At 44.8% G+C, this 26243-nt stretch overlaps 1 protein-coding gene across 1 annotated transcript in view; it reads left to right on the top strand.

The window, feature by feature from the left end:
- The window catches only part of dgkzb (diacylglycerol kinase, zeta b), a gene marked incomplete at both ends in the record, with an annotated part of 85127 nt that overhangs the window by 50313 nt on the left and 8571 nt on the right, over positions 1-26243 (top strand). Inside the window, 12 exons of the mRNA XM_080002997.1 lie at positions 63-203; positions 528-606; positions 2021-2076; positions 3921-3983; positions 22466-22539; positions 22656-22767; positions 23009-23208; positions 23310-23410; positions 23895-23986; positions 24225-24291; positions 24430-24470; positions 24590-24741. Coding sequence (XP_079859123.1) covers positions 63-203; positions 528-606; positions 2021-2076; positions 3921-3983; positions 22466-22539; positions 22656-22767; positions 23009-23208; positions 23310-23410; positions 23895-23986; positions 24225-24291; positions 24430-24470; positions 24590-24741 — 1178 coding nt within the window. The remainder of the gene's footprint in view (positions 1-62; positions 204-527; positions 607-2020; positions 2077-3920; positions 3984-22465; positions 22540-22655; positions 22768-23008; positions 23209-23309; positions 23411-23894; positions 23987-24224; positions 24292-24429; positions 24471-24589; positions 24742-26243) is intronic.

Genomic DNA, 26243 nt, shown 5'->3' on the forward strand with positions numbered 1-26243 from the left:
TCATTTTCTACCGATATTGAAAAAACAAGTTTGGTGAATGACTAATTAACGTCATTCTTCAGGGCTACACAGATGAGCCGGTGTCTAAGATCCTGTCCCACGTTGAGGATGGGAACATCGTCCAGCTGGACCGCTGGAACCTGGAGGTGCAATCCAATGTGGATGCTCCGCCACAAGAGGATGATGAGCCTCCCACGGACAAGGTAAAACACCCGTTCAATGTTGCCATGGACAGTAAAAAGCTGAAACACCTCCTTCCTCATGTAGGATTTTATTCTTCGGCCTAACCAAGATTCAAGGCCATGCCCTCTTCCACCTTCTTTAAAGCTTGAATGGTCACCAACATTGCCAAAAATTCCGGGTATTGGGTAAAATATATATTCAGCCATGATATCTGCATCTTGTAATATTTCAAAACGTTTTGCCAGGCTGAAGAAAACACTGAAAAAACCTACACCGATCCTTTCCTGTTAAAGTAGAATTGTATTTTAAATACCTGTTCAAGTTTCAAGCCTTCCTGGTTTCAGCTTCCAATTGATGTTTTCAACAACTACTTCAGCCTGGGCTTCGATGCAAATGTGACTCTGGGCTTCCATGAATCCAGAGGTCGGTCAACACATGTTTTATAGTTTTATATTTATTAGTTATTCGATGAGTTAATCTTAGATTTCCATTGCATCGATTTACAAACCCCAATTCCAATGAAGTTGGGACGTTGTGTAAAATGTAAATAAAAACAGAATACAATTATTTTCAAATCCTTTTCAACCTATATTGAATTGAATATACTACAAAGACAAGATATTTATTGTTCAAACTGATCAACTTTATTGTTTTGTTTTTTTTGCAAATATTCACTCATTTTGAATTTGATGCCTGCAACACATTCCAAAAAAGCTGGGACAGGGGCATGTTTACCATGTTTTGTCACCTTTCCTTTTAACAACACTCAATAAGCGTTTGTGAACTGAGGACACTGATTGTTGAAGCTTTGTAGGTGGAATTCTTTGTCATTCTTGCTTGATGTATGACTTCAGTTGCTCAACAGTCCCGGGTCTCCGTTGTCGTATTTTGCACTTCATAATGCGCCACACATTTTCAATGGGAGACAGGTCTGGACTGCAGGCAGGCCAGTCGAGTACCTGCACTCTTTTACTACGAAGCCAGGCTGTTGTAACACATACATAATATGGTTTGGCATTGTCTTGCTGGATTAAGCAGGGACGTCCCTGAAAAAGACGTTGCTTGGATGGCAGCATATGTTGCTCCAAAACCTGTATGTACCTTTCAGCATTAATGGTGCCTTCACAGATCGGCACCAACACACCCTCCCCATACCATCACAGATTCTGGCTTTTGAACTTTGCGCTGATAACAATCTGGATGTTCCTTTTCGGCCCGGAGGATACGGCGTCCATGAGTTCCAAAAACAATTTGAAATGTGGACTCGTCAGACCACAGCACACATTTCCACTTTTTGTCAGTCCATCTCAGATGAGCTCGGGCCCAGAGAAGCCGGCGGCGTTTCTGGGTGTTATTGATTTATGGCTTTCGCTTTGCAAGGTCGAGTTTTAACTTGCACTTGTAGATGTAGCGATGAACTGTGTTAAATGACAATGGTTTTCCGAAGTGTTCCTGAGCCCACGTGGTAATATCCTTTACAGAATGATGTGGATTTTTAATGCAGTGCCGCCTGAGGGATCGAAGGTCAGGGGCATTCAATGTTGCTTTTCGGCCTTGCCGCAAACAGGTGTTTTTTGAGCATTCCTTTAACTTTCTTATGTCACCCCTGTCCCAGTTTTTTGGAACGTGTTGCAGGCATCAAGGCATTGCAAAAAATACAATCAATTTTATCAGTTTGAACATTAAATATCTTGTCTTTGTAGTGTATTCAATTGATTATATGTTGAAAAGGATTTGCAAATCATTGTATTCTGTTTTTATTTACGTTTTACACAACATCCCAACTTCATTGGAATTGGAGTTTGTACTATTTATTTGCTGCTCTACTTCCTTCTAGAAGCGAATCCAGAGAAGTTCAACAGTCGTTTTCGGAATAAAATGTTCTATGCAGGGGTAAGTATTCCATTGTGTGTTCCACCCACCAAGGCGTTAAACTGAGATTAGTAAGTAATTAACGATTGAATTAATCTCCATAATCTTGTTTCATCTCCATCTCTCTGCAATCTCTGTAGGATCCTATGATTCTATTATATTTTCCCCAAAATTATTTGTTGGATAAAGATTTATTAATGCTTTCATTCATAGTTTTCCAAGTGTTTTTGATTTGTCTAAAGGACTTGTGGTATACTAGTGATGTTTTTTGTGCTGTCAGCATGCTGGACATACAACACAGGGTATTTGTTCCATTGCATTCCATTGTGGGGATGGTAGCTCAGGCGGTAGAGCTGGTGGTCTAGTGGTTGCTGGTTCGATCCCAGGCTCCTCCTGCTAGCATGCTGTAGTGTCCTTGAGCAAGACACTTAACCCCTGATGGCTGCGTCCGTCGGTGATTGAACAATTGTAGGTCGCTTTGGATAAAAGCGTCTGCTAAATAAAATGTAATGTAATGCATCTAGAACAGAGTTAGTCTGCAATTAGAGTTCAAGTTCTCAACCTGAAATCCAACTCTTTATTAATTCTCAAATCATCAAGAACTGGTGCAATAATTCTGTCCTTTTGACGACCTGTGGGACGACCAGAGCACAGTTTTTGGTTACACAGAACTACCACCAATCCCCCTCTTTGGAGAACTATTTACCATGTTTGGGTCTATAAACAACTGATCAGTACTCCAAGAGGGGGAGATTCATCACGGGTGTGACTATTAAACATAGAACCAAACAATATTTACATGGAAATATAAACATTGGACAACAACATGTATTGAAAACAGAGTTAATCAGGTCAAGGAAAACTGGAACAACAATTGGTCACATGGCCTCATCCTGTCATAGTTATGGCAGTAAATGAGGGAGGAAAGGAGAGGGATGTAGCCAGGAGTGCTGTGGTGTGTTCAAAGCAAGTGCTGGTGGTGTAAGTGTGTGTGTGTGTGTGTGTGTGTTTGTGTGTGTAAGGCATCCACCGGTGAGTGTACATGACTTATCCCAGTTCGTTCTGGTGTATAAGTTCAGTATTATGTTGTGGCGCCTCCAAGCAGCGGAAGGGGCCCCGAAGCCCCCCCTGAGCTCTGCAGCTGCATAGACACCCCATGGCTGCAGGAAAGCCCCGAGCACCCTGCCCCGCAGCCACAGAAGACCCCTGGGCCCCTAGAGAAGCCGGAAGCCCGCAGAGAAAGCCCCACGCCGGGCACTGAGGAGCATAGCTCAGTCTCCGGGAGCATGAGGAGACCCCGCACTCCCGGGGCGCACACATACAACCCACCCCCACGTGCAGGCACAAGACGCAGTTGCAGGCGTAGAACCCGGGCCGTGGGCGCCAGTCACAAACCGCAGGCCCGAAACCAGGCCCCGCACCGACAGACCTACACCCCTGCCCGGCAAGCTGATGGGATCCCCATGGCCACCCACGTAACGCCATACCACAGCCGACCAGATGCCCCACCCGGACGGGAGCCCTGAGCACCCATCCACGTAGCAGAGGGTGCTCAGCACAGGGCACCCAGATGTTAGCCCCCCCCGGCCAACGCCAGCAGGCCGCCAGACATATGGGCCCTCTACCGCCTCCGGCACCCGGGGCACCCGCCACAGGGAGTCTGAGAGAGAGAATTTGTAATAGTTCTCTGTGAACTCACTTGTTTCTTCTTCATATAGAGCATATGCTTTAGCAAATAATTTCTAACATGTATATCACCATCTCCTTTTGAACTTAAGAGGCCGAGCTCTGTTTTGGTTTAACCCCTGTTCACACATTTCCATAGAAAATGTAAATAGGTTTGTGTGTGTTTTTATACATTTCAGACGGCTTTTTCAGACTTTTTAAGTGGCAGCTCCAAAGATCTGGCCAAGCACATTCAAGTTGTGGTGAGTAATATACAGTAAGATAAGATAACACTTTATTAATACCTGAGGGAAATTCAGGATATACTATCAGATAAATTACAACAAAAGTTAAAATTAAAATAGTTATATACGCTATTATTATATATGAGTAGCAGTTTAATTAATTAATTAATTAATTAATTTAATTAATTAATTAATTAATTAATTAATTAATTAATTAATTAATTAATTTCTACGTATATAATTATCTCCTTTTAGACAAAGAAATCCAGGCATGTGTACCTCCTTGCCACCTCGCATGTGCCTGTCTCTGGATTTGTGTTTTTTCTTTATTTATTTTGGGTCGCTACAATGTTACAATGTTAATTACATTCTTGTTAATTTGATTAAATACATTGTTTTTTCATTGTGCATTTTGAAATGGTGCGATACAAATATTTCTAATACATATCACTTGATTTGTGTTTGTTTTTCCACATAACCTATGTAGATGTTTGAGAAATAGGCCAGATATTTTTTGGGTCATACTTCAGGGGGTCTTAAGGGCTTTATTTTCTATCATATAAGGGGTCCATGTTCAAAAAAGGTTTGAGAACCCCGAGTTAAGATGTAGAGCTAGCTCAGTTAGGGTGTAGAGCTCTCATAGGTGTAGCGCTCTTGAAGGTGTAGAGCTCTGTTAGGTGTAGAGCTCAGTTAGGGTGTAGCTCTCTGTTAGGTGTACAGCTCTAGTTAGGTTTAGAGCTATGTTAGTTGAAGAGCTCACTTAACGTGTAGCGCTCTTTTAGGTGTAGAGTTCAGTTAAGGTGTAGCGCTCTGTTAGGTGTAGAGCTTAGTTATGCTCTGGTCACACCGCCGGTGACAGGGCTGCAGCATGAAGCCGAGCAGCTCTCGTCTCGTCGTTGTACAGTAACACCGCCAGCGACGGGGCTTCTGTGCACCTGGCTTTTGTGTGCATGTCGGCTTAAAATTGACTGGCTGTTGTGTCAAACATTTCAAAAATCTCTCTCTTTCCATGTTTAACATACATTATATAGATAGATGGTGCCGTGTCTGTTTTAAAATTATGTTAAATGGTGGAGCCGTTTATTTAGCAAAATAAAATACCTCTTGAAAAAAATGACGTAAATAATCTTGCCATCCGTCCCTTAAAATACAGAATGCTCCTTATTGGAGAAACATAAAATTATGTGCTCCTTATTTTATCAGTAGTTCAAGTTTTTCAAACGTTTTTTAAAAACAGCTTATTTATGAACAATTCACAGTTGTTAGAGCGTCCAAGGGTCAGCGCCATTGAAGGCGTATCTTCCCTGCGATTGGCTATCTCCTGGTGCACTGTGCTGCTCATTTGCATAAAGTTGAAACCTGCTCAACTTTGCTTGTCGTCGTGAAGCCGTGAGCTTGTTGCAGGTTGTTGCTCCACCCCTTGCAGCTGTATGAAGTTGAGCTCCGTTTGAAATGCATTGCAGCTTTGCAGCTCCCCCTAGCCAGCGGGGTGACCATACCATCAAGGTGTAAAAGTTAGGATGTTCACTTAAGATGTAGAGCTCTGTAAGGTGTAGGACTCAGTTAAGGTCTGGCGCTCTGTTAAGGTGAAGAGTTCTGTAAGGTGTTGGTCTCAGTTAAAGTGCGAAGCTCTGTTAAGGTGTCGGACTTTGGAGGGCGTTACTTTATGTCAGTGCGTTACTTCATGTCAGTGCGTTACTTCATGTCAGTGCGTTGAATCGCTCCAAACTTTACTTGATTTTGGATTACAGATTTTGGATTGCTCGCACTCCTTCCTATTTCCTGGCTTTGGCCCTCGCCTGAACTGTTTTACGGATTTTGGAACGTGGACTTTGGCTTGGCTAGCGCTTGACTAGTGCTAGTTAGCCTGTTAGCTTAGCATATTGCTAACTATGCTGGCATCAATGCCTACCTCCTTGGACTGTGAGAACTGTATGTGCCTGGTCGACAGACACAGTGCTCTAGAGAAGTGGGTCTTTAAAGACATCCACAGCATGTGTGAGGACGTGAAGAAGAAGGATGAACTGTTTGTGTATCTGACATCTATCGGCAGTGCTCAGGCTAAGCATATCTCCCGCTCCATGTCCTCCGCTGTGATCGGACGGACCTTGACTCTACTCTCCCTTGGCCCGGATCCATTCTTAGTGTGGGTAAACCGGGTCCATCTGATGCCCCGCCGGCTGTGATAGAGGAGACATGGCCCAAGTCCCGGACCTACTCCACCCTAGAGCCCTAGACCCTGGCGGTGAGCCATGGCTGGCGTTATGAGCGCTGAGTTACCGCTGTTCATGGTATCATCAACTGAGGATCCTGTAAACAACTTCAACTCAAAAATACAAAATATCATTGATAACATTGCACCTTACATTAAAACACCTTACATATTGCACCTTAAACATTAAGACTAAAACCATAGAAAAACAAAAAGCCCCCTGGAAAATGGAGTGGTTTTTAGGCAGCTTAAGAGAAAGTGCCAGGCAGAACGAAAGTAGAGAAAGACAAAACTTCAAGTTCATCTCAAATTTTGCAAGGATAGACTCAATCAATACAACATAGAAATTAAACAGGCCAGACAGCCTTTCTTCTCAAAACTCATTAATGAAAATGTGACCCACTGCAGCAAAACCCTACTTTTCAACCCCACATTTCTAAAATCGCCACGAGCCGCCAAATTACTTGAAAAAACCTTTTCTGGATGGGTTGAGCAGCTACACCTGACGCTCGTTGGTTGGGCTAATGTGCAGCAGGTTTAAAAATCCCATCCACACACTCACTCAGTATAGAAGCCTGAATCATGACATGTTCAATCTGCTCCTGGCTAAGCCCACCTAGCCTTCTCTCTACAATAAACTGGTGTTAACAACCCCAAGTCGTCTGTGTCTGTGCCAGAGGGCCCTGAAGACGCCACTTGGGTAGCATGTGGTGGCAAAAAGTGCCACACTGGCGCCTGAGCAGGGACTCATGGGCACGGAAAGGGACACAGAAGGGCTGCCCGAAGACGCCCTGGAGCCACCAGTGGTTCAACGGGTGGCCCCAGCACCAACCCTCTCCCGACTGGCAGCAGCATTACCTAGGGGGGCCGGCAGTACCGGGAAAGAGGCGTCGCAGCAGCCCCCACAGCTAGCCGCTGGCAGCTAGCCTTTCCACCCAGCAGGCATCGCCTGGACCATTTAGCAGCCCAGCAGCCAGACCAAACCTCTCCCGACTGGAAGCAGCAGTACCTGGGGGATCCGGCAGAGGACCAGGGGAGAAGCGGTGGGGCAACCACCACAGGAAATTGCTGTCAGCTAGCTTCTCCGCCCTGCATCCAGCAGCCCAGCAGCCAGGCTAGCCCTCCAAGCAGCCCCTGCAGCAGCCAAGTCCGGCCACACTGTCACCAGCCAGTGCAGCAGCCCGAGGCCCCATGCTCTGGAAGGGAGGAGGGGGCAGTCTGTTGTCACCCTGGTGGAAGGAGGCTATCCGATTGTGCTGCTCCAGGGTTCTTTTGGACAACGAGCAGCAGGTTTAAATACCCCATCCACACACTCACTCAGTATAGGACGTGTGTCATGGCATGTTCAATCTGCTCCTAGCTAATTCCACCTAGCCTTCTCTTTACAATAAACTAGTGTTAAAAACCCCCCGTTGCCTCTGTGCTGGAGGGCCCTGAAAACGACATGTTGTGGCGAAACTGCCACACCTTTCTTTTTAAAATGTTATCTATTTATTCATTTAAAACCGGGCTGTCAGCATGCTGGGCATACAACACAGAGTATTTGTATGCTATTGCATCTAGGACAGAGTTAGTCAGCAAGTGGAGTTGAACTTCTCAACCTGTAATGCAACTCATTATTCATTCTTTAATCATCAAGAACTGCTGCAATAACTCTGTCCCTGTGGATGACCTATAGCATGACAAGAGCACAGTTTTTGGTTATACAGAACCACCACCAATCCCCCTCTTTGGAGAACTATTTTACCATGTTGGGTCTATAAACAACTGATCAGTACTCCAACTGTCTCACTCCGAGATTCATCACGGGTGAGACAATTAAACACAGAACCAAACAACATCTACACCGAAACACTGTGTGTGTGTGTGTGTGTGTGTGTGTGTGTGTGTGTGTGTGTGTGTGTGTGTGTGTGTGTGTGTGTGTGTGTGTATAAGGTGTCCACCGGTGAGTGTACAGGACTTATCCCAATTGGCTCTGGCCAATAAGGTGGGTATAATGTTATGGAGCCTCCAAGCAGCGGAAAGGGCCCTGAAACCTCCCTGCCCGAGATCCGCAGCTGCGTAGACAGCCCACGACTGCAGGAAAGCCCCGAGCACCCTCCCCTGCCCTGCCAGAGGCCTGCGGAGCAACCCCCACGCCTGGCCCCGAGAAGCATAACCCAGTCCCAGGGAGCAGGAGGAGACCCCGCACCCCAGGGGCGCACACATACAACCCAGCCCCAAGTGCAGGCACAAGACGCACCTACAGGCACAGAACCCGGGCTGTGGACTCGAATCCAGGCCCCGTGCCGACAGACCAACAGACCGACACGCCGCCTGAACTGCCTGCCCTGCAGGCAAGCCGGCGGGACCCCCATGGCCACCCATGCAAGTACAAGGCCCGCCCCCCCACGAGACCAGGAGGACCCCCACATGCCCCAAAACACCACGACATTGCCCCGAGCAGGGGCAGGAAGACCAAAGTATTAAATGGTGGAGTTATGTCAGTGATAAAAGTAGCCCATATTTCATTAAATTAATCAACCTTGTTTTTGGATATTGCCAATAGTTCCACTTTCCATTGAGATGTATTCTATTAATAAATGTAACCATTGGGATGTGGTGAGAATATCTCTATTTTTCCAATTGAGTAATATTATTTTCTTGGCAGTTGTTAAGGCGATCAAAATGGGTTGGTGGATTTTAAGTGGTGGGTCAACTGAGGAGAGGTCACCGAGGAGACATAGTCAGGGAGACTGGAATGCTGTGACCCAGAAGGGTTCTTGGTGATGTTGGTCCAGAATGCTAAGATAGGTGGGCAGAGCCAAAGGCATGAAAGAAGTCATATCTGGTATTAAGGGAACAGTGAGAGCAAGCATCTTCATCCACAAAACCCATTTTGAACATGTTGCGTTCCTTGAGATGAGCTCTGTGCAGAATCTTATGTTGGATGAGTTGGATTTTGGAATTGTGGGTCAAAGAAAAGGTGCAAATAAGCTTCCACAGGTTTATATCGGTGGGAACAGCAAGGTCTCTTTCCCATTCCATTGTAGTTAAGAATGCTTACTAGGACTAGATGATACAATCCCAAATGATTTAGCACAACAGCCTTGAGTGGGGTTGGGGAAGTCCTCTTGGGTGGGGTTGAGTTTGGCGGTGAACACTTGGAGATGTTTCCACCTATACGACACATCTTCAGTAGTGGACCCCAGCTTCATCAGGTGTTTTGGCCTTTTATCACAAGACACCCTCAGCTGAGGCAGGCCCACCGCAGGCTGATCAGACCTGAGTGTGTGCCGCATAGTGTCTAGTTGGTCACTTGGCAGCTCACACTGTCTCCTTTCGTTTAAGCCACAGCCAGTGACTGCTCCTTTCAACGACAGTGGCAAGTTCTTTGATTGCCTTCCGCTGAGCCTACCCTCTGTTGCCTACCCGCTTCAGGAGCCTTGTGATGGACGTGGCTAAAAAGCCCCTGCAACCCACCTCCACTGGACACACCTTCATGTTCCATCCCCGCTCCTCTGCTTCAGCTGCCAAGTTGGCGTAATGCAGTTTTTCCTTACGGATGCCTCATCAATGGCCTCTTCCCAAGGGACTGTCGGCTCAACGATGACGACACGGTACGGGAGAAATGGAATGGGAGATCAGATAATGATAACTCCTGACATTCTGTTTGTTCAATGTCTCGCCATCCATGGCCCAATTGTTGCTCTGGTTGTAAGCATTTCATTATATATTGAAGATGGTTCCCTAGATAGTAGTGTCTGACGTTTGGGGCTGCTAGGCTTCCACAGTATTTGTTTTTCTGTAGTGTTGCTAGTTTAATTCTCGATTTCTTGTATTTCCATTAAAATTGATTGACCATTGAGTCTTGAGTAATAAACCAATGTACTATTGGTTGCACTGGGGTCATTGAAATTATATCGTTTATTTTTGGTAGTATATTCATTTTCACTGCTGCTATTATACCAATTAGTGAGGTGGATAGGTTGTTCCATCAAATAAGGTCTTCTTCAATGGATTTGTAAACAAATCTCACAGATTGGTGGCGATATCAATACCAAGGTAAGGTAATATTGCCCGTTGTGATGGTTAAGGGAGGTTTCTGGGTTACAGCATTGCAGTCCACCAAACTGAGCGGTAAGACCGTGCTTTTAGTCCAATTCATTGAATAGTCTGAGATAGCTGAGAATTTAGATATAGAGTAAGATTGAACACTTCCGGTAGGGAAGATATTGGGTTTGATACGTACAACAAGATATAGTTTGCCTGTGAACTGATTTTGTGAACAGTTTCCTGTTTGTATGCCAACGATATTACTGTTATGACGGATGGCCGCCGCGAGGGTTTCAATAAAGATGGCGAATAGTAAAGGGGAGAGCGGACATTCTTGTCTTGTGCCGCATTGAAGAGTAAAACACTGAAGTGTAACCATTGGTGATGACAGAAGCAGATGGGGTACTGTACAAGATTCTACTAAATGAGTGACTCTCGAAAGCCAAATTTGTTGAGGGTTGAAAAGGAATATGTCCAATTAACTCTGTCACATGGTTTTTTGGCATCTAAAGAAGCAATAACAGAATTTAAGTTGTTCCTTTGAGATATGCTGATCAGACTGAATAAACTACGCATATTGCTGGATGAGTGTCTGTCTTTGGTTCGGTCCTTATTGGGTTTAAGCAAATTGATCTAATTTCGGATTTGCTCAGTGGGTGAGAGGGCTTTTTGGGAGAGCAACTCCTTTAGTCGTTGTTTGAGTTTATTTTGGCATTGTCCTTTCTTTTTCTTGTGAGTGGAGAATGAAATTATACTACCTCTTAGAACTGCCTTAGCTGTTTCCCAGAGTAAGGATGGGGATATTTCTGGAGAGTCCTTCATTTCAATGAAGGAAGTCCATTCTCTGGAAAATAAATGGTTAAATTTTATATTTTATATACATTTTAAACTGTCAGAAGTGAGGTTGAAACTAATCAGCCCATGATCGGAGATTACAATAGGGTGGATTTCAGGATTACTGATTTTGGACATTTCAGAGTTATTTGTCAAGAAAAGGTATATTCTAGAGAAGCTTTGGTGGGGTGGTGAATAATATGTGTATTCTCTATTATGTGGATTATTTGATCGCCAACTTCTTCTTTCGTCTATCATCCTTAGATGGCCAACTCAGTGTCTTGCAGCCACGCCCTCATCTCTGGTCCCACTTGGAAGAGGCCGATCTCTGATGGTGGTTTGAACAGAGGACACATTCACATGCTGTGCTGTCTGCCAAGCCCCATTTCTTCAAAGATGACTTGAAGCGGCTGACTCCGGTTCGAAGGCGTTTCAGCAGGGTCCATTGCCAGCGTGGTAGATGTTCTCCTTCAACACCTTCTCCCGGGTCCTGAATGCATACGTGCATACATGATGGCCCAGCTGACTCCTGCTTCCAGGATGCCACCAGCCATGCACTAGTCGACAAGTCCTCAGTCGCCAACAATCGTCAAGAGCAAGTTCACTCATTGTTTTATAGTGTCCGATGAACGCCAGGATTCATAATTATTTCTGGCTTGAGAATGGTCTTAACTTGGATCCAGTACTGTGTTCAAGTCTCCTCCCAATATAATAATTGAATCCGAGAATTTGAAGAGTTTTAAAAATATTTTGTGAAAGAAATTTGGGTCGTCCTCATTGGGGCCATAAATATTAGCTATGGTTAATTTGATGTAACCTAAAATTCTGTTACTCATTAAGTAATGCCCTTCTGGGTCTGTTTTGTGGTTTTATTTTGATATGGGATGGGACTTTTATTGATCAGTATAGAAACACCTATTTTTTGAGTTGTATGATGCAGAAAACATCTGATTACCGCATTTAGCTTTGAGTTTGAGGTGCTTGGATGCAGTGAGGTGAGTTTCTTGCAGTAGACAGAAGCTGGGGTTCATCCTGGTGAGGTGACTTAGGATTTTGCTACGTTTAGCCATTGAGCCCAAGCCTCTCACATTCCAATTAACAAACTTAAAGGGTGTCATTGAAGTTATTAAGGGGGTGATGGAACAGTGCATCCAAGGCAAAAGCTTTACTACTGTGCCCATGCTTTCTCATAGATAACTGAGTTTTCCTCCTTTATATTCCTTTTTACTGTCTTAGTATTGCAGGAGGTTTGTAAGGATACATATCTACACAAACACATGACAAATAGACAAAGATAAACATAGAACATTGCAGGATTAGACATACATATAGTGAGAGACCGAATAGAGTGAGAGTGATGGGAGCAGTAGAGAGGGAGGGATTATGGAGGTGAGATGATGATAGAAGTAGGGGGGGGATTAGAAAGGTATTAGGATGGTGAGATGATGAGAGTGAGCAATTTCTTAAATTCTGACATAGATAGCATGGTAATTTTCTCACAGTATATAATGACCAGAATGACCAAAATACATACATAATTATCATAATAACCAGGGTGTGGTGGAGAAGACTCGGAATAACAGACAGTCTATATAAAGTTTATCAACAACCAGCGATACGCGTTTACCCTTCTGCCATTTCTCCTTCAGGATGGGGTACAGCACCTTCCGGCGGTCGTTGATCTCCCGAGGGAATTGGTTGTTCATGCCCAGGGTGGTTCCTTTCAGCTCCTGTCCTTTGACTTTAACTAGCTCCTTGTGCTTGAAGTGCTCAAACTTGGCAATGATGGAGCGGGGATGGTTCTCCACGCGGTGTCCCAATCGGTGACCCCGGTGCTTCACGGTGTCCATGGGGAGTTTCAGAGTGGTGTGGAGGAAGTCTTTCACTTTGTTTTCTGGGGACTCGTTGTTGTTCTCTGGGATCCCAAAAAAGATGAGGTTGTCCAACATACTTCCACCTCTGTTGTGAGATTCTTCGCAGAGGTTTTTAGATCTGTGCTGACTTTTCGCCGACGGTGCGGTGCAGGAAATCAAGGCTGGCTTTGATCTCGGAAATGTCTCAGAAAAGTGGGCCAAGCATATCCAGCTTCTTGTTAATCTCATCCAAGACACCAACCTCTCCAGCACTCAGGATTAGATCATCTGTCTGTTGCTGAGTCTTCCTTCCTTCTTTTCGCTGGATAATTGCAGCCCTGATCCTCTTCCGTGACATACTGTACTTGTGATAGAAATAAAATCGATATAATCCTCAATGTCCTCCACTTTGACGGTCTTGCGCAGTGTTCGTTTATATATATACATATTTATATATAGTATATATATATATACTATACTAACCTCACTGCTGACTGCCTTGCCTCCTTTTTTACTAACAAAGTGGCAGCCATCAGCAGCCAATTCACTAAACAACTTACTCACAACCTGTCTTCTCCAGCCCTAGGCTCATCGTTCCCTGGTTTCACCCCCCTCGCTGAAAGTGACGTATCTAAACTACTAACATGTAGCCGTCCTACTACCTGTCCGCTAGATCCGATCCCATCTAACCTCCTTCAAGCCATATCACCGACTATCACCCCGGCAATCACACATATGATTAATTCTTCCCTAACTTCCGGCACTTTCCCTTCCGCTTTCAAAGCGGCTCGGGTCGCACCACTGCTCAAAAAACCCTCACTCGATCCCAATCAAGTAGAAAACTATCGGCCGGTCTCTCTCCTCCTATTCCTTTCCAAAACCTTAGAGAGGGCGGTCTCGAGACAGGTTACAGAATACCTGTCAAGAAACAACCTTCTTGATGCACTTCAATCTGGCTTCAAAAGTGGTCACTCCACCGAAGCAGCCCTGTTGTCTGTGACAGAGGCCTTAAAAACTGCTAGAGCTGCTGCCAAATCCTCGGTTCTCATTCTGCTTGACTTATCAGCTGCTTTTGACACTGTCAATCATTGCATACTCCTGTCCATACTCTCAAGCATGGGCATAACGGGCAGTGCACTTTCCTGGTTCGAATCTTACCTTACTGGGCGCTCTTCAGTGTGACATGGCGGGGCCAGCTGTCTGTGCCTCACAACCTCACCACAGGGGTGCCCCAAGGCTCGGTGCTGGACCCCTCCTCTTTGCCATATACACCACCTCACTGGGCCCGATCATCCGCTCACATGGCTTTTCATATCACTGCTATGCGGATGATACTCAACTCTATCTGTCCTTCCCGCCCGACGACCCTACTGTCTCGATGCGGATCTCGGATTGTCTGGCTGACATATCCACATGGATGAAGGATTATCATCTTCAACTAAATCTGGCGAAAACGGAACTGCTGGTCTTCCCGGTCAAACAAGGTATTTATCACAACATTGATATTAAAATCGACTCTCTATCTCTTGTTCCTACCAAGGCTGCAAGGAATCTTGGTGTCATTATTGATGACCAACTGACATTCTCGGACCATGTTGCCGCCGTCTCCCGGTCCTGCCGCTTCGCACTACTCAATATCCGAAAAGTCAGGCCGTACCTGACCCAATATGCCACTCAACTGCTGCTACAAACCTTGGGGATGTCCCGTCTCGACTACTGCAACGCCCTCTTAACAGGCTCGCCGGCCTGTGCGGTGAAGCCACTACAGATGATACAGAATGCGGCGGCGCGACTGGTGTTCAACCAGCCAAAGAGGGCACATGTCACTCCGCTGCTCATCAAGCTCCACTGGTTACCTGTAGCCGCTCGCATCAAGTTCAAGTCTCTTATGCTGGCCTACAGAGTGATTGCTGGGAATGCTCCCGCCTACTTAAATGCTCTTGTAAGAGCACATGTTGCCCCCCGGATGCTGCGCTCGTCAAATGAGCGTCGCCTGGCTCTGCCGGCCATACAGCCACGGCAATCCAGGCTATTCTCATTTGTAGTTCCACGCTGGTGGAACGAGCTGCCAAAAATGACCAGAGGGGGACCTCCCTCTCTGTCTTTAAGAAGCACCTGAAGACCCAGCTCTTCAGTGAGTACCTCCTGTCCTAACCTACAATTACTTAGCACCACCTTGCAGTATTTATTGTTACACCAATGTTGTTGTTACACTAATCTCTGTCGCAATGTAGCTTGAATGCTATTCTCCCTTGTAAGTCGCTTTGGATAAAAGCGTCTGCCAAATGACTAAATGTAAATGTAAATATATATATATATATATATATATATATATATATATATATATTTTTTTTTGCAATTCGCTTTGTTATTTTTCTGAGTTGGTGCGGATTGTCGGCTTTTTAGTCAGTGCAGCAGGGCGCTGCCATATTTGATCTGTACTCACTTCCGTCTTCTCACGAGATCACAGCATGCCTCCATGAGCTCACAGCATCCTCCCTGAAAGAACCTTTCAAGAAGGAAAATTAGATTTTTTTTTCAATCAGAATGTTGTTCCTTTTTTTAAATCTCTCAACGTATTTTCGAAACTGTCTGATTTATAAATAGTTGATAAATGTTAAACCGTTAAGTTAAATATTCCCATTATATTACATGGCGAAACACAGTTCACTCACCGAGACGCTAAAGAACGCGAACGCCTATTGATCGTTTCCTTTATAGCAGGGGTCTCAAAGTCAACTTACCTGGGGGCCGCTGGAGGTAGAGTCTGGGTGAGGCTGGGCCACATCAAGTATTCCACAAAAAAAGGGTTTCAAGTCCAAGTTCAACTGATCCAATCTTCTCAATCTTTATTAATAACAGTTCAGAACATGAACGGTTCTTCAGAACATAGGCTTCTCTTACCTACTCCTTGCTGCCAGAGACCTGGCAGCGCTTCCTCTTACACAGCTGAGCCACATTTGGCTTGAGGGAGGAAGCAGTTGAGACCCTCAGTATGGCTTGAAGATGCTCATCAGTAAGTTTGGACCTGTACTTTGACTTATTAAAGTTCATGGTGGAGAAGAGCTTTTCACACAGATATGTCCATGTTACTCCACCTGTCTTAACATCAAGTGCTTTGTCTCATGTTTTATATCTTTTAATTTCTTGCTCTTTTTGATGAAATTGTTCTTGGTAAATTTGCTTTCTTTTGTGATCGCACATATCTGTCTTTTTTCCTTCTCTTTATTTCTCTTGTAATAATAATCTATAACGTCTCCTTTATGATATTCAGGTTCTAACCACCATTTGGCTTTTGTTCTTGCCGCCCATCTCATGCTATTTGCTATTCATGTAATTATTTTCCCTTTGCTATTGCAACACTCTGCTGTCTTTATTAGGTCACTGATTACTCTTGTTAAGTCCGCCCACTTCCTAAGTCCTCTGTACCTTGCATTGGGTGACAGGATATATTTTCCTTCCACTTAGTGTCACTCCTAAATCACGTTTCAACCAAGTGACTAACATTGTTAATTCGCATTGGCTAACTTGTCAACAAACACCACCGGAAGCTGTCACGAGCCTGAGCTATGGTAGCCCATAAGTGGTAAAAAAATAAAATAAAACGCCCAGGGCAACAAATCTCGCAACGACTCGGCAAAAAGGTGCGTGTGAGAAAAACGTGCGGGCCGCACTAACATTAAACTTTGATGTCTAGTAGGGGGCCACAAAATATCGTCCCACAGGCCTCAATTGGCCTGTGGGCTGTGAGTTTGAGACCCATGCTTTAAAGCGACTGTCCAGGTGGGGATCATTCCTCCATATTCTATTATTCTATATTATGTGATGTGAAGTCACAATGTGAAACCGTTTTGATAGAGTTCAACCTTTAAATCGTACTAGTTTTACACACTCCTGGATAAATTGTTGTGTAGGTGGGGTTTACCAAGAAAGAAAAGCTGATGTAACTTCCATAAACAAGACAAGAATCTTTCAGTTTCACTTGTCTTTTTGAAAACTTTTATCTCCGTGTTGTTATGGATTACGACAAGCGGGTGGCGGAAGATCTAAATCACATCACAGACCCTTCAAGATTCAAGATTCAAGATTTTTATTTGTCACATACATATACATACTTCCATATGTATGCATATATGCAGTGAAATGTAATGCAACGCACCCGGTGATAGCACACAATATGTCCTAGGAAAAGATAAAAAAATAAAATAAAATAAAAAGTAGAAAATTCCTTTCTAATAGACTAACTGACTCCTAAAACGTAATACAGTAAGTGGAATACTTATAGAATAAGATAAAAAATATATAGAATAAAATACAATAAAAAATAAATTGAAATAAAATGGAATAGGTAGAAGGAATATGCCTATGTATATACAGATATGTGCATTTAAAGTGGCATGTGAATTAAAGTGGCATGTGAATGTGAATAGAGTGAGGTAGTGTTTGGGATAATACAGCACAGTATACAACAGTACGGCGCAGCAATACGGCATCACGAACAACCCTGAACAGTGATACAGTATGCGGTACAGTATGCTACATACAGTACAGTAGGTAGTGGAGCCTAGTGCATGGCTCAGTTAGGACCCCTGGTGAGGTCAGCGTTGACAGTTCTAATGGCTTGAGGGAAGAAACTCCGTCTCAGTCTCTCTGTTCTCGCTGCGTGACTGCGGAGGCGCTTGCCTGACCGCAGCAGCTGAAACAGTCCGTTGTTGGGGTGATGAGTATCCTTCATGATCCTACGGGCTCTGCTACTACACCTCCTGGTGTATAACTCCTGCAAGGGGGGGAGGGTAGTTCCAGTGGTACGTTCAGCTGAACGCACCACCCTCTGCAGGGCCCGCCTGTCCTGGGCAGTACAGTTCCCAAACCAGGCAGTGATGTTGCCTGTCAGGATGCTCTCCACTGCTCCAGAGTAGAAGGACTTGAGGATCCTCACCGAGACCCGGAATTTCCTCAGCTGCCTGAGGTGGTAGAGACGCTGCCTCGCCTTTCTCACCAGAGTGTCTGTGTGAACAGTCCATGTTAAGTCCTCTGTGATGTGGACTCCCAGATATCTGAAGCTGCTCACCCTATCGACAGAAGTCCCATTAATCCACAAGGGCGCGTGCGTCCTCGATTGTGATCCACGCCTAAAGTTCACAATCAGCTCCTTGGTTTTGCTGACGTTCAGGTGTAGGCTGTTGTCCTGGCACCAGAGTGACAGGTCAGCCACCTCCTCGCGGTAGGCCTTCTCATCGCAGTCGGTGATCAGGCCCACGACCACGGTGTCGTCAGCAAACTTGATGATGGTGTTGGAGCTGGACCTGGCCACACAGTCATGTGTGTACAGGGAGTACAGTAGGGGGCTGAGGACGCAACCCTGGGGGGATCCTGTATTCAGGGTGAGGGAGCTTGACATGTACTTCCCCACCTTGACCACCTGGGGGCGGCCTGTGAGGAAGTCCAGGATCCAGGTGCACAGCGGAGCATTCAATCCTAGCTCCATCAGCTTGACAGCCAGTCTGGTGGGAACTATGGTGTTGAAAGCTGAACTATAATCAATGAACAGCATTCTCACATAGGCCCCCTTCTGGCCATCCAGGTGCGTGAGCGTGGTGTGCAGTACCTGGGAGACCGCGTCATCCGTGGATCTGTTCTGCCGGTACGCGAACTGCAACGGGTCCAAGGTGCGGGGGAGGGAGGCGCAGATGTAATCCTTAATCAGCCTCTCGAAACACTTCATGACCACCGAGGTGAGGGCCACCGGACGGTAGTCATTCAGGCAGGTTGGAGAGGCGATCTTCGGGACAGGAACGACGGTGGACCTCTTGAAGCAGGATGGGACCACTGATTCAGCCAGGGAGATGTTGAATATTGTGGTGAACACCGGAGCTAGCTGGTTAGCACAGGTCTTCAGTACTCGTCCAGATATGCCATCTGGACCCGCAGCTTTCCTGGTGTTCACCCGCATCAAAGCCCTCCTGACCTCGTGCACGGACACAGAGTGCGCACTCATCCCCAGCGGTGTAACTCCAATTAGCCGGCGAGCTAGCGGTGCTGCTGCCAGACTCGAACCGCGCATAAAAGGAGTTCAGTTGGTTGGCCAGGGAGGCGTCCACACTCGTGGCTGGGGAGGAGCTGCTCTTGTAGTTTGTTATTGTTCGCAGCCCCTCCCACAAGCGTCTTGTGTCCCCCCGCTCCATCTGCAGCTCCACGGTGTCTCTGTACGTCCGTTTAGCCCTAATCTGTCCGTTTAGCCCTAACCCTAATCTGACCAGTGAGATAGATCCAAGTCAGTGTAAGCAGCACGTACTGGACTTAATTTTCCGTGATCATAATCAGTTCTCCGACAGCAATGCTGATCTGATATCGGCGTTATTATTGGAAAACATTTCAAACAACGGATTTCAACCTGAATGTGACAATGAAATGGAATATTTTCAAGAACCACCGGAGGAGACCAACGATATCGCAAAATTATTGTTGTTACAACGGAAGAAGTTGATGACGTGATGAAGTCCGTTGAGGTTGGTGATGCAGATTATGAACAAATAGAAATGCACAAGATGAGCATTTGCATTCTGGGAGCTGGCTGAATGAAGCCAAGTGTTGGGAAAAACTTTGAGGGTGATTATCTCAGAAACACAGTTTGCCGCACCCTCATCATTAACAAGCCATAGCTTTAAAAATATTTGCTTGATTCGCACATGTGACACCTTGTTTTGAAGCTCTGATTCTTCACTTCCAAATGACATGAAAAATAAAAGTCAAACAGAACCAAAAGTACCTAAAATACCCGGTGGGTCACAAATATCAACAATAGTAAAGTTCTATTCTCCACTGTTCTTCTTCTCGTGTATCATCCTCAGATGTCCACCTCAGTGTCTTGCAGCCACGCCCTCATCTCTGGTCCCACTTGGAAGAAGCTGATCTCTGATGGTGGTTTGCACAGAGGACAGGTGGTAGTTATGTGTTCAGCAGTCTGCTCTAGCTCGCCACATTCACATGCTGTGCTGTCTGCCAAGCCCCATTTCTATAAAGATGACTTGAAGCGGCCAACTCCGGTTCGCAGGTGGTTCAGCCGGCATGGTAGGGTCCATTGCCGGCATGGTAGATGTTCTCCTTCAACACCATCTCCTGGGTCCTGAATGCATACGTGCATAAGTGATGGCCCAGCCGACTCCCACTCCTGCTTTCAGGATGCCACTAGCCATGCACTAGTTGACAAATGCTCCGGGATTGAACGGAGCATCTGTTGTGCCGCCTTGTTGTAGGGGTAGCGGGACTTGAGTCTGTGTGGTGGTGCTGATTTAAAGGTTGTGTTATGCAGGATATGCCAGCTGTGTGTCTGGGTTTCCTGCCAAGGTTGATGGTAGCAGCCTCTCGTCGAAGTCGAGAAGGTAGGACACAGGGGTGGGGTTCAGGCAGCCGGTTATTGTCCGGAGACAGTTGTTGATCACGGTGTCAACCTTTTTGACATGTGGGCTCCTACACAAGGCTGGGGCACAGTATTCAGACGCAGAGAAGACCAGGGCTTGTGTAGAAATGCGGAGTTCTCCACTGTTGATCAATTTATTAATCCACAGTCTACAACCACATCAGAGATGCTCTCCACTAAAAAATGTGAAGTTTGCTACATTTTTCAATAACAAAATTATATCTATCAGATAGAATGTAAGTGCCTCAGCATCCAGAAATGAACCTACCCTCCAGTTATCCAGTAATATGACTGCTGCCATGTCTCACTTCGTCCCCTTTGACATAAAAAAACTTGACAATATTCTTGGTCAGCTCAGGTCCTCTACCTGCTGCCTGGACCGTCTCCCTCCCACATTTCATAAAACTGTTTCAAACTGCCTAGCACATGAAGTATTCGACATTTTACACGGCTCTCTTCAATCAGGTATATTACCTGCAGCATTTAAAATAGCTGTCCTTAAACCACTCATGAAGAAGGGCAAACTTGATGCAACAGTTATTGCCAACTATAGGCCCATGCCCAACCTGCCATTCCTCAGCAAAATACTTGAAAAAACAGTTTCCCTTCAGCTTTACAACTATCTAACATCAAACAGCTTTTTAGACACTTATCAATCTGGTTTTCGACCTCACCATTGCACAGAAACAGCACCTATTGAAGTTGTGTATGATCTGCACATAAACACTGATTCTAAAAAATTATCTGTTTTTCTGCCACTGGATCTCAGTGCTGCCTTCCACACTGTTGACCATCAGATTTTTTAGGTGAGATAACAAAAATGGGTTGGCCTATCTGGCCCGGTTCTAAACTGGTTCAGAACCTACCTACAGGACAGGCAGTTCTTTTGTCCTTTGGAGATTTTGTCTTGAACAAAGAGGATATTATATGTGGAGTGCCCCAAGGTTAAACTCTGGGTCCATTATTGTTCAACCTCTATATGCTCCCACTTGCACATATTATAAAGAAACACAAATTAAATTACCATAATTGTTCAAATGATTCACAACTGTACATATCCCTATCTTCCTATATATATATATATATATGACCTACTCCCCATACACTCCCTCACTCAGTGTATTAATGATATTAATGCATGGATGTCACAGAACTTTTACATCTGAACAAAAATAAAACAGAAATACTCATCTTTGGTGCAAAGCCCCAAAGACAGAAAATTGCAGCTCATCTCAGTTCTCTGTCTCTGGAGAGCACGAATGAAGCCAAAAATCGGGGTGTAATTATGGACGGCGATCTTAATTTAAAGAGCCATATCAATCACATCACAAAATCAGCCTTCTAAAAACTAAAAAACATTTCAAAATGAAGAACTTCCCGTCAAAAGCAGACTCAGAAAAATTAATCCATGCATTCATAATGAGTAGATTGGACTACTGTAATGGCCTATTCACCGGCCTCCTGAAATCAGCTGTGCAGCGGCAGTTCATCCAAAATGCAGCTGCACGTGATCTCACTGGGACTAAAAAGTTTGGACACATCACATCTGTTATTAGATCTCTACATTGGCTCCCTGTTTAAACTAGGATTGTTTTTAAGATTCTGCTACTTGTGTATATAAAGCTATAAATGGCCTTGCACCTGAGTATATAAAATAAATGCTAATTTCTGTATACACAAACCAGAAAGAACTCTCAGGTCCACAGGCAGTGGTCTTTTAACTATCCCTCGTACCAACTCTAAAGCAGGGGAGGCTGTGGAAAACCCTGAGGACCTGAGAGGTGTGGGTGTGAGTGTGAGTGTGAGTGTGAGTGTGTGTGTGTGTGTGTGTGTGTGTGTGTGTGTGTGTGTGTGTGCTCTATGTTGTGAGATCTGTTTATTTTGCACTGACTTTTCCTATGATTGTACAGACATTTAATATATTTTCTTTGATTGTATTTCTCTGTAAAGCACATTGTGTTGCCCTGGTATAAAATGTGCTTTATAAATAAAGTGTGACTTGATTTGACTCAGTTCAAATGTGGAGATCTGTTGGGGGGGTAGAGCTCTCTTAGGTGTAGGGATCTTGAAAGTGTAGAGCTAAATGAAGGTATGGAGCTCGCTATACCGCAGTGCTAATGGTAACTTCTGGATCGTTGCTGTCCAGTGTGATGGAACGGACCTGACGGGCAAAGTCCAAGAACTCAAGTTACAGTGTCTGTTGTTTCTCAACATTCCAAGGTAAAGTACATTTACTGCAAACAAAATTAAAACTATAATAAAGAATATGTCATACAGTCGTGGAAATACTGCTGTCAACTCCCATGAACAGTAGTTTCACCTGCTGTTTCCTGCAGGTACTGTGCTGGTACAGTGCCGTGGGGAAACCCGAGTGAACATCTCGACTTTGAACCTCAGCGCCACGATGATGGCTGCATCGAGGTCATTGGCTTCACCTTGACCTCTCTGGTACACAACCCTTCATATTGATGAGTCTGACCCGAGACATTTCCAATTTGTGTAAAAAATGTTGACAACAAATGAAAACAATACGCCTGGTAGAGCAGCGTGTTGATTGGGTGTATATTAAGAGGTAAATATAGATTGGAGCATGTTTCTTATTCTTCCACATTCAGATGAACATGGGAACAAGGTTTGCTGTAATGAATTCCTAGTGAAGAGTGACGGCAGACATGATGTTTGTGTTCAGGCTACTCTTCAGGTTGGAGGCCACGGCGAGCGACTTATTCAGTGCAAGGAGGTCACTCTGAGGACCTCCAAGTCCATCCCTATGCAAGTGGATGGAGAACCCTGCAAGTTAGCACCTTCCATCATTCACATCAAGCTAAGGAACCAGGCCAACATGGTCCAAAAGGCCAAGAGAAGGCTCTCCGTGCCACATTTCAATAAGTGAGTCATTAATGAGTATAATATACTGTCCTCCTGTAGATGTTCCAGACCACTGTAATTCCCTAAAAAGCTGACTAGATATCTCTTTGCAACCTGGCTAGTCAGCAGTTGGTTCCTGACCAGTTGACGTTGCGTGTGAACAGGATTAGCATGGCGGTGTACCAGGCCTTGCATTACAACACAGAGCAGCTTAAGGAGACCGGTGAGTTCCTAAGCATCGATCTTATTATGTTATTATTATTATTATTATTTTGTATCATCTAACCCAATGCAATGGGTCAATGGTACCAGGTAGACTTGGGCTGTAATCACTGCCAAAGGTAACAAATTATACTTTTGCTTTTAATACATTTTACAAGAAATACATCAATAGATTTTATCAAGCCCATTATTTAGAAAACATAAAATAATGCAGTAGTAATATGATGAGAACAATGTAAAGGAATCCTTTAGCCAGACAAACATGGTGAAAATTGCTATGTTGATAATCTGCTTCGATATGATGAATTTAGCTTTCTTACCGATATATAATATTATATGTCCAGTTTCTAGTATGTCCATAAATGTAAAGAACATCTAACCCATTGCTTTTCAATAAGGTTTCTGCACACACACACACACACACACAAATAATTCAAAGTTATTAAAATAGTTTAATGAAATGAAAAACATCATTCTTCCTGCAGCAACGCCCCTGGGAGACATTGTTGTTCCTGGACGCAGTGACCTGGAGACCTGCCGCTACCACGTCCAGCAGCTGCAGGACGCCTGGGAGGAGGTACTGCAGGCACCTTTGGTGGTTCTTCAATTTTAGATTTCTGCTAATAAAAAGTATCAGAGATAATGATGTGAATGTGTAGCTGCTGATTGAAACAGGTCCATCCAATGCCAGTCTGAATTCTCTGGTTCCTCCTCTAATTTATAGAGATTGTGTTTGCTTTCATGAAGATTGAAAAACAGTTAACCCTATCAGTTGATCGATCAGATCAAACTGATCAGCTTTTCCTTTCTCTCAGGAAAGTGATCTGGAAGAGGAGGGTTGTTCCTCACACAAACTCTCCCTCAAATGGTGTTTTCTTGACTGTAAGTACAACGATAATACATAACTTCCCATTGACACCTTCCTCCATATTATTCAGTATTCAGCGATAATATATGTATATATATATGTTTTAATATTCCATATTGAAGACCAACTTAAGAATCTTTGTTAATCTTTAGGCACAACCGCTGATCGTTTTTACAGAATAGATCGCGCTCAGGTGAGGTTCGAAGCAACGATCATTATCATCAATATTGGACGGATTTCTTGAATGTGTCTATGAAATCGATTAATCTCCATATTTGTTTTTATTCTTTGCATTTCCTCTCTACCCCCTAGGAACACCTAAACTACGTCAGTGAAATGTCTCAAGACAACCTATATATCCTGGAACCAGAGCTCCTGGACACGGAGGCAGTGGGAGCTTCTCCTGATTTGGAGGACTTGGTGGTTTACACAGACCTCCCATTCTCCTCCTCTCCTACAGAAAGGTGGGAGGACCTGGTGGTCCATTCGATACTGGATATAGAGTATGTTTACCTCTGGAAGACTGCACTGTGATTAAGGGCTGTATAAATAATTTGACATGACTACTTAGGGAGGGTGTAGAGTGTATGGTATAAATTAAAGGTTAAATGGTATGGCATATAAGGTGGAGGATAGGCCCCACCTAGGCAGGGTGTAGGTGTATGGTGTGGAGGATAGGCCCTACCAAGGGAGGGTGTGTGGTGAAGAGTGTAGGGTATAGGGTAAAGGGTTTAGAGTGGAGGATAGGCCCTGCCTAGGGAGGGTGTAGGGTATAGGGTGGAGGATAGGCCCTACCTAGGGAGGGTGTAGAGTGGAGAAACCCTACCTAGGGAGGGTGTAGGGTATCTTGTTCTCTATCACTGAGTGGGGCATGAGCAAGCCTAGCGTCTCTCACGGTCGCGGTCTCTCAGGAGTGAATAACTTTTTTTCTGTCTTCTTTATGCTTTGTATTGTGTTTTTATAGTTGTGGTGCATAGATACAGCAGGCGGGGTGCTAGAGGTGGTGGTGGTAGATGTTAACATCTCCGCTGCTCTTTTGTGTTGTGAAAAAATGTCACGTCCCGTGTAGTCAAAAGGTGAACACGGTAATTGAATGGGTCATCACACTGAATGCGTTCATTTCCATGTCGCCTCTCTCTCTAATGAGGTGGTCGAGCCGAATGTTTTCTCCACAGGGTGCCCAGATGTAAGTTTCAGTTTGGACAGTGATGCACCGGAGGGATTGTGGGGCAGATTGATAACCAGGAAGTCGTCTAGAAGATGTATAACGAATGGCAAACCGACTTTGTTCAGCAGGATCCAGCAGAGTGCTTCTGACAGCATATTAAAAATAGATGGGCTGCTTTAACCAAACGTTAACTTCACTTAGAGGCAGATCCGGCACCAGAGTAAAGTAACTAGCCGGGCATTTAATTTCTATGGGGAGGCCCCAGGCCCGGCTCCAGCCATTTTTCCGCTCTAGGCACTCTGTTGGTGGGAGTGACTGAAAAAGTGTCCCCATTATGCACAGGGCTTTTTTGTTCGTTTTGATCAATAAGGAAACAGAGTAAAATAAATACATCTAAAATAAAAACAGACTGTTTTTACTTGGAGGAATGGGACACGGGGACAAGCAGTGCCTGTGATCTCCGCTCCACTCCTCCATTGTGCCCCGATCGCTCCCTCTCCAGAGAGGGCCAAATTCCTGGATGGGGGTCTACCCGTCTGCTACGAAGTACAGTTTTTTGTCCCATTTCAAGCAGAAAACCGCCACTGGGACGGATGGATTAGGAATATTTTGAAAGAGTCTACTATGTCTGCCTTGGATAACAATGCACCTTGACCGCCGAGTTTAATAAGTTTAATGGCGTTGTCGATACTGGTGTGATGAAGAGGGAATGGCTCGATGAGAATTTGACTTATTGCTTTGGAAGAGACCTGAATATGGGGCTGACAAATATCTGCCTTTTTTTCCGGAATACTTCCG

This window comes from Zeus faber, assembly GCF_960531495.2.
Source record: "Zeus faber genome assembly, chromosome: 6".
Lineage (NCBI taxonomy): Eukaryota > Metazoa > Chordata > Actinopteri > Zeiformes > Zeidae > Zeus > Zeus faber.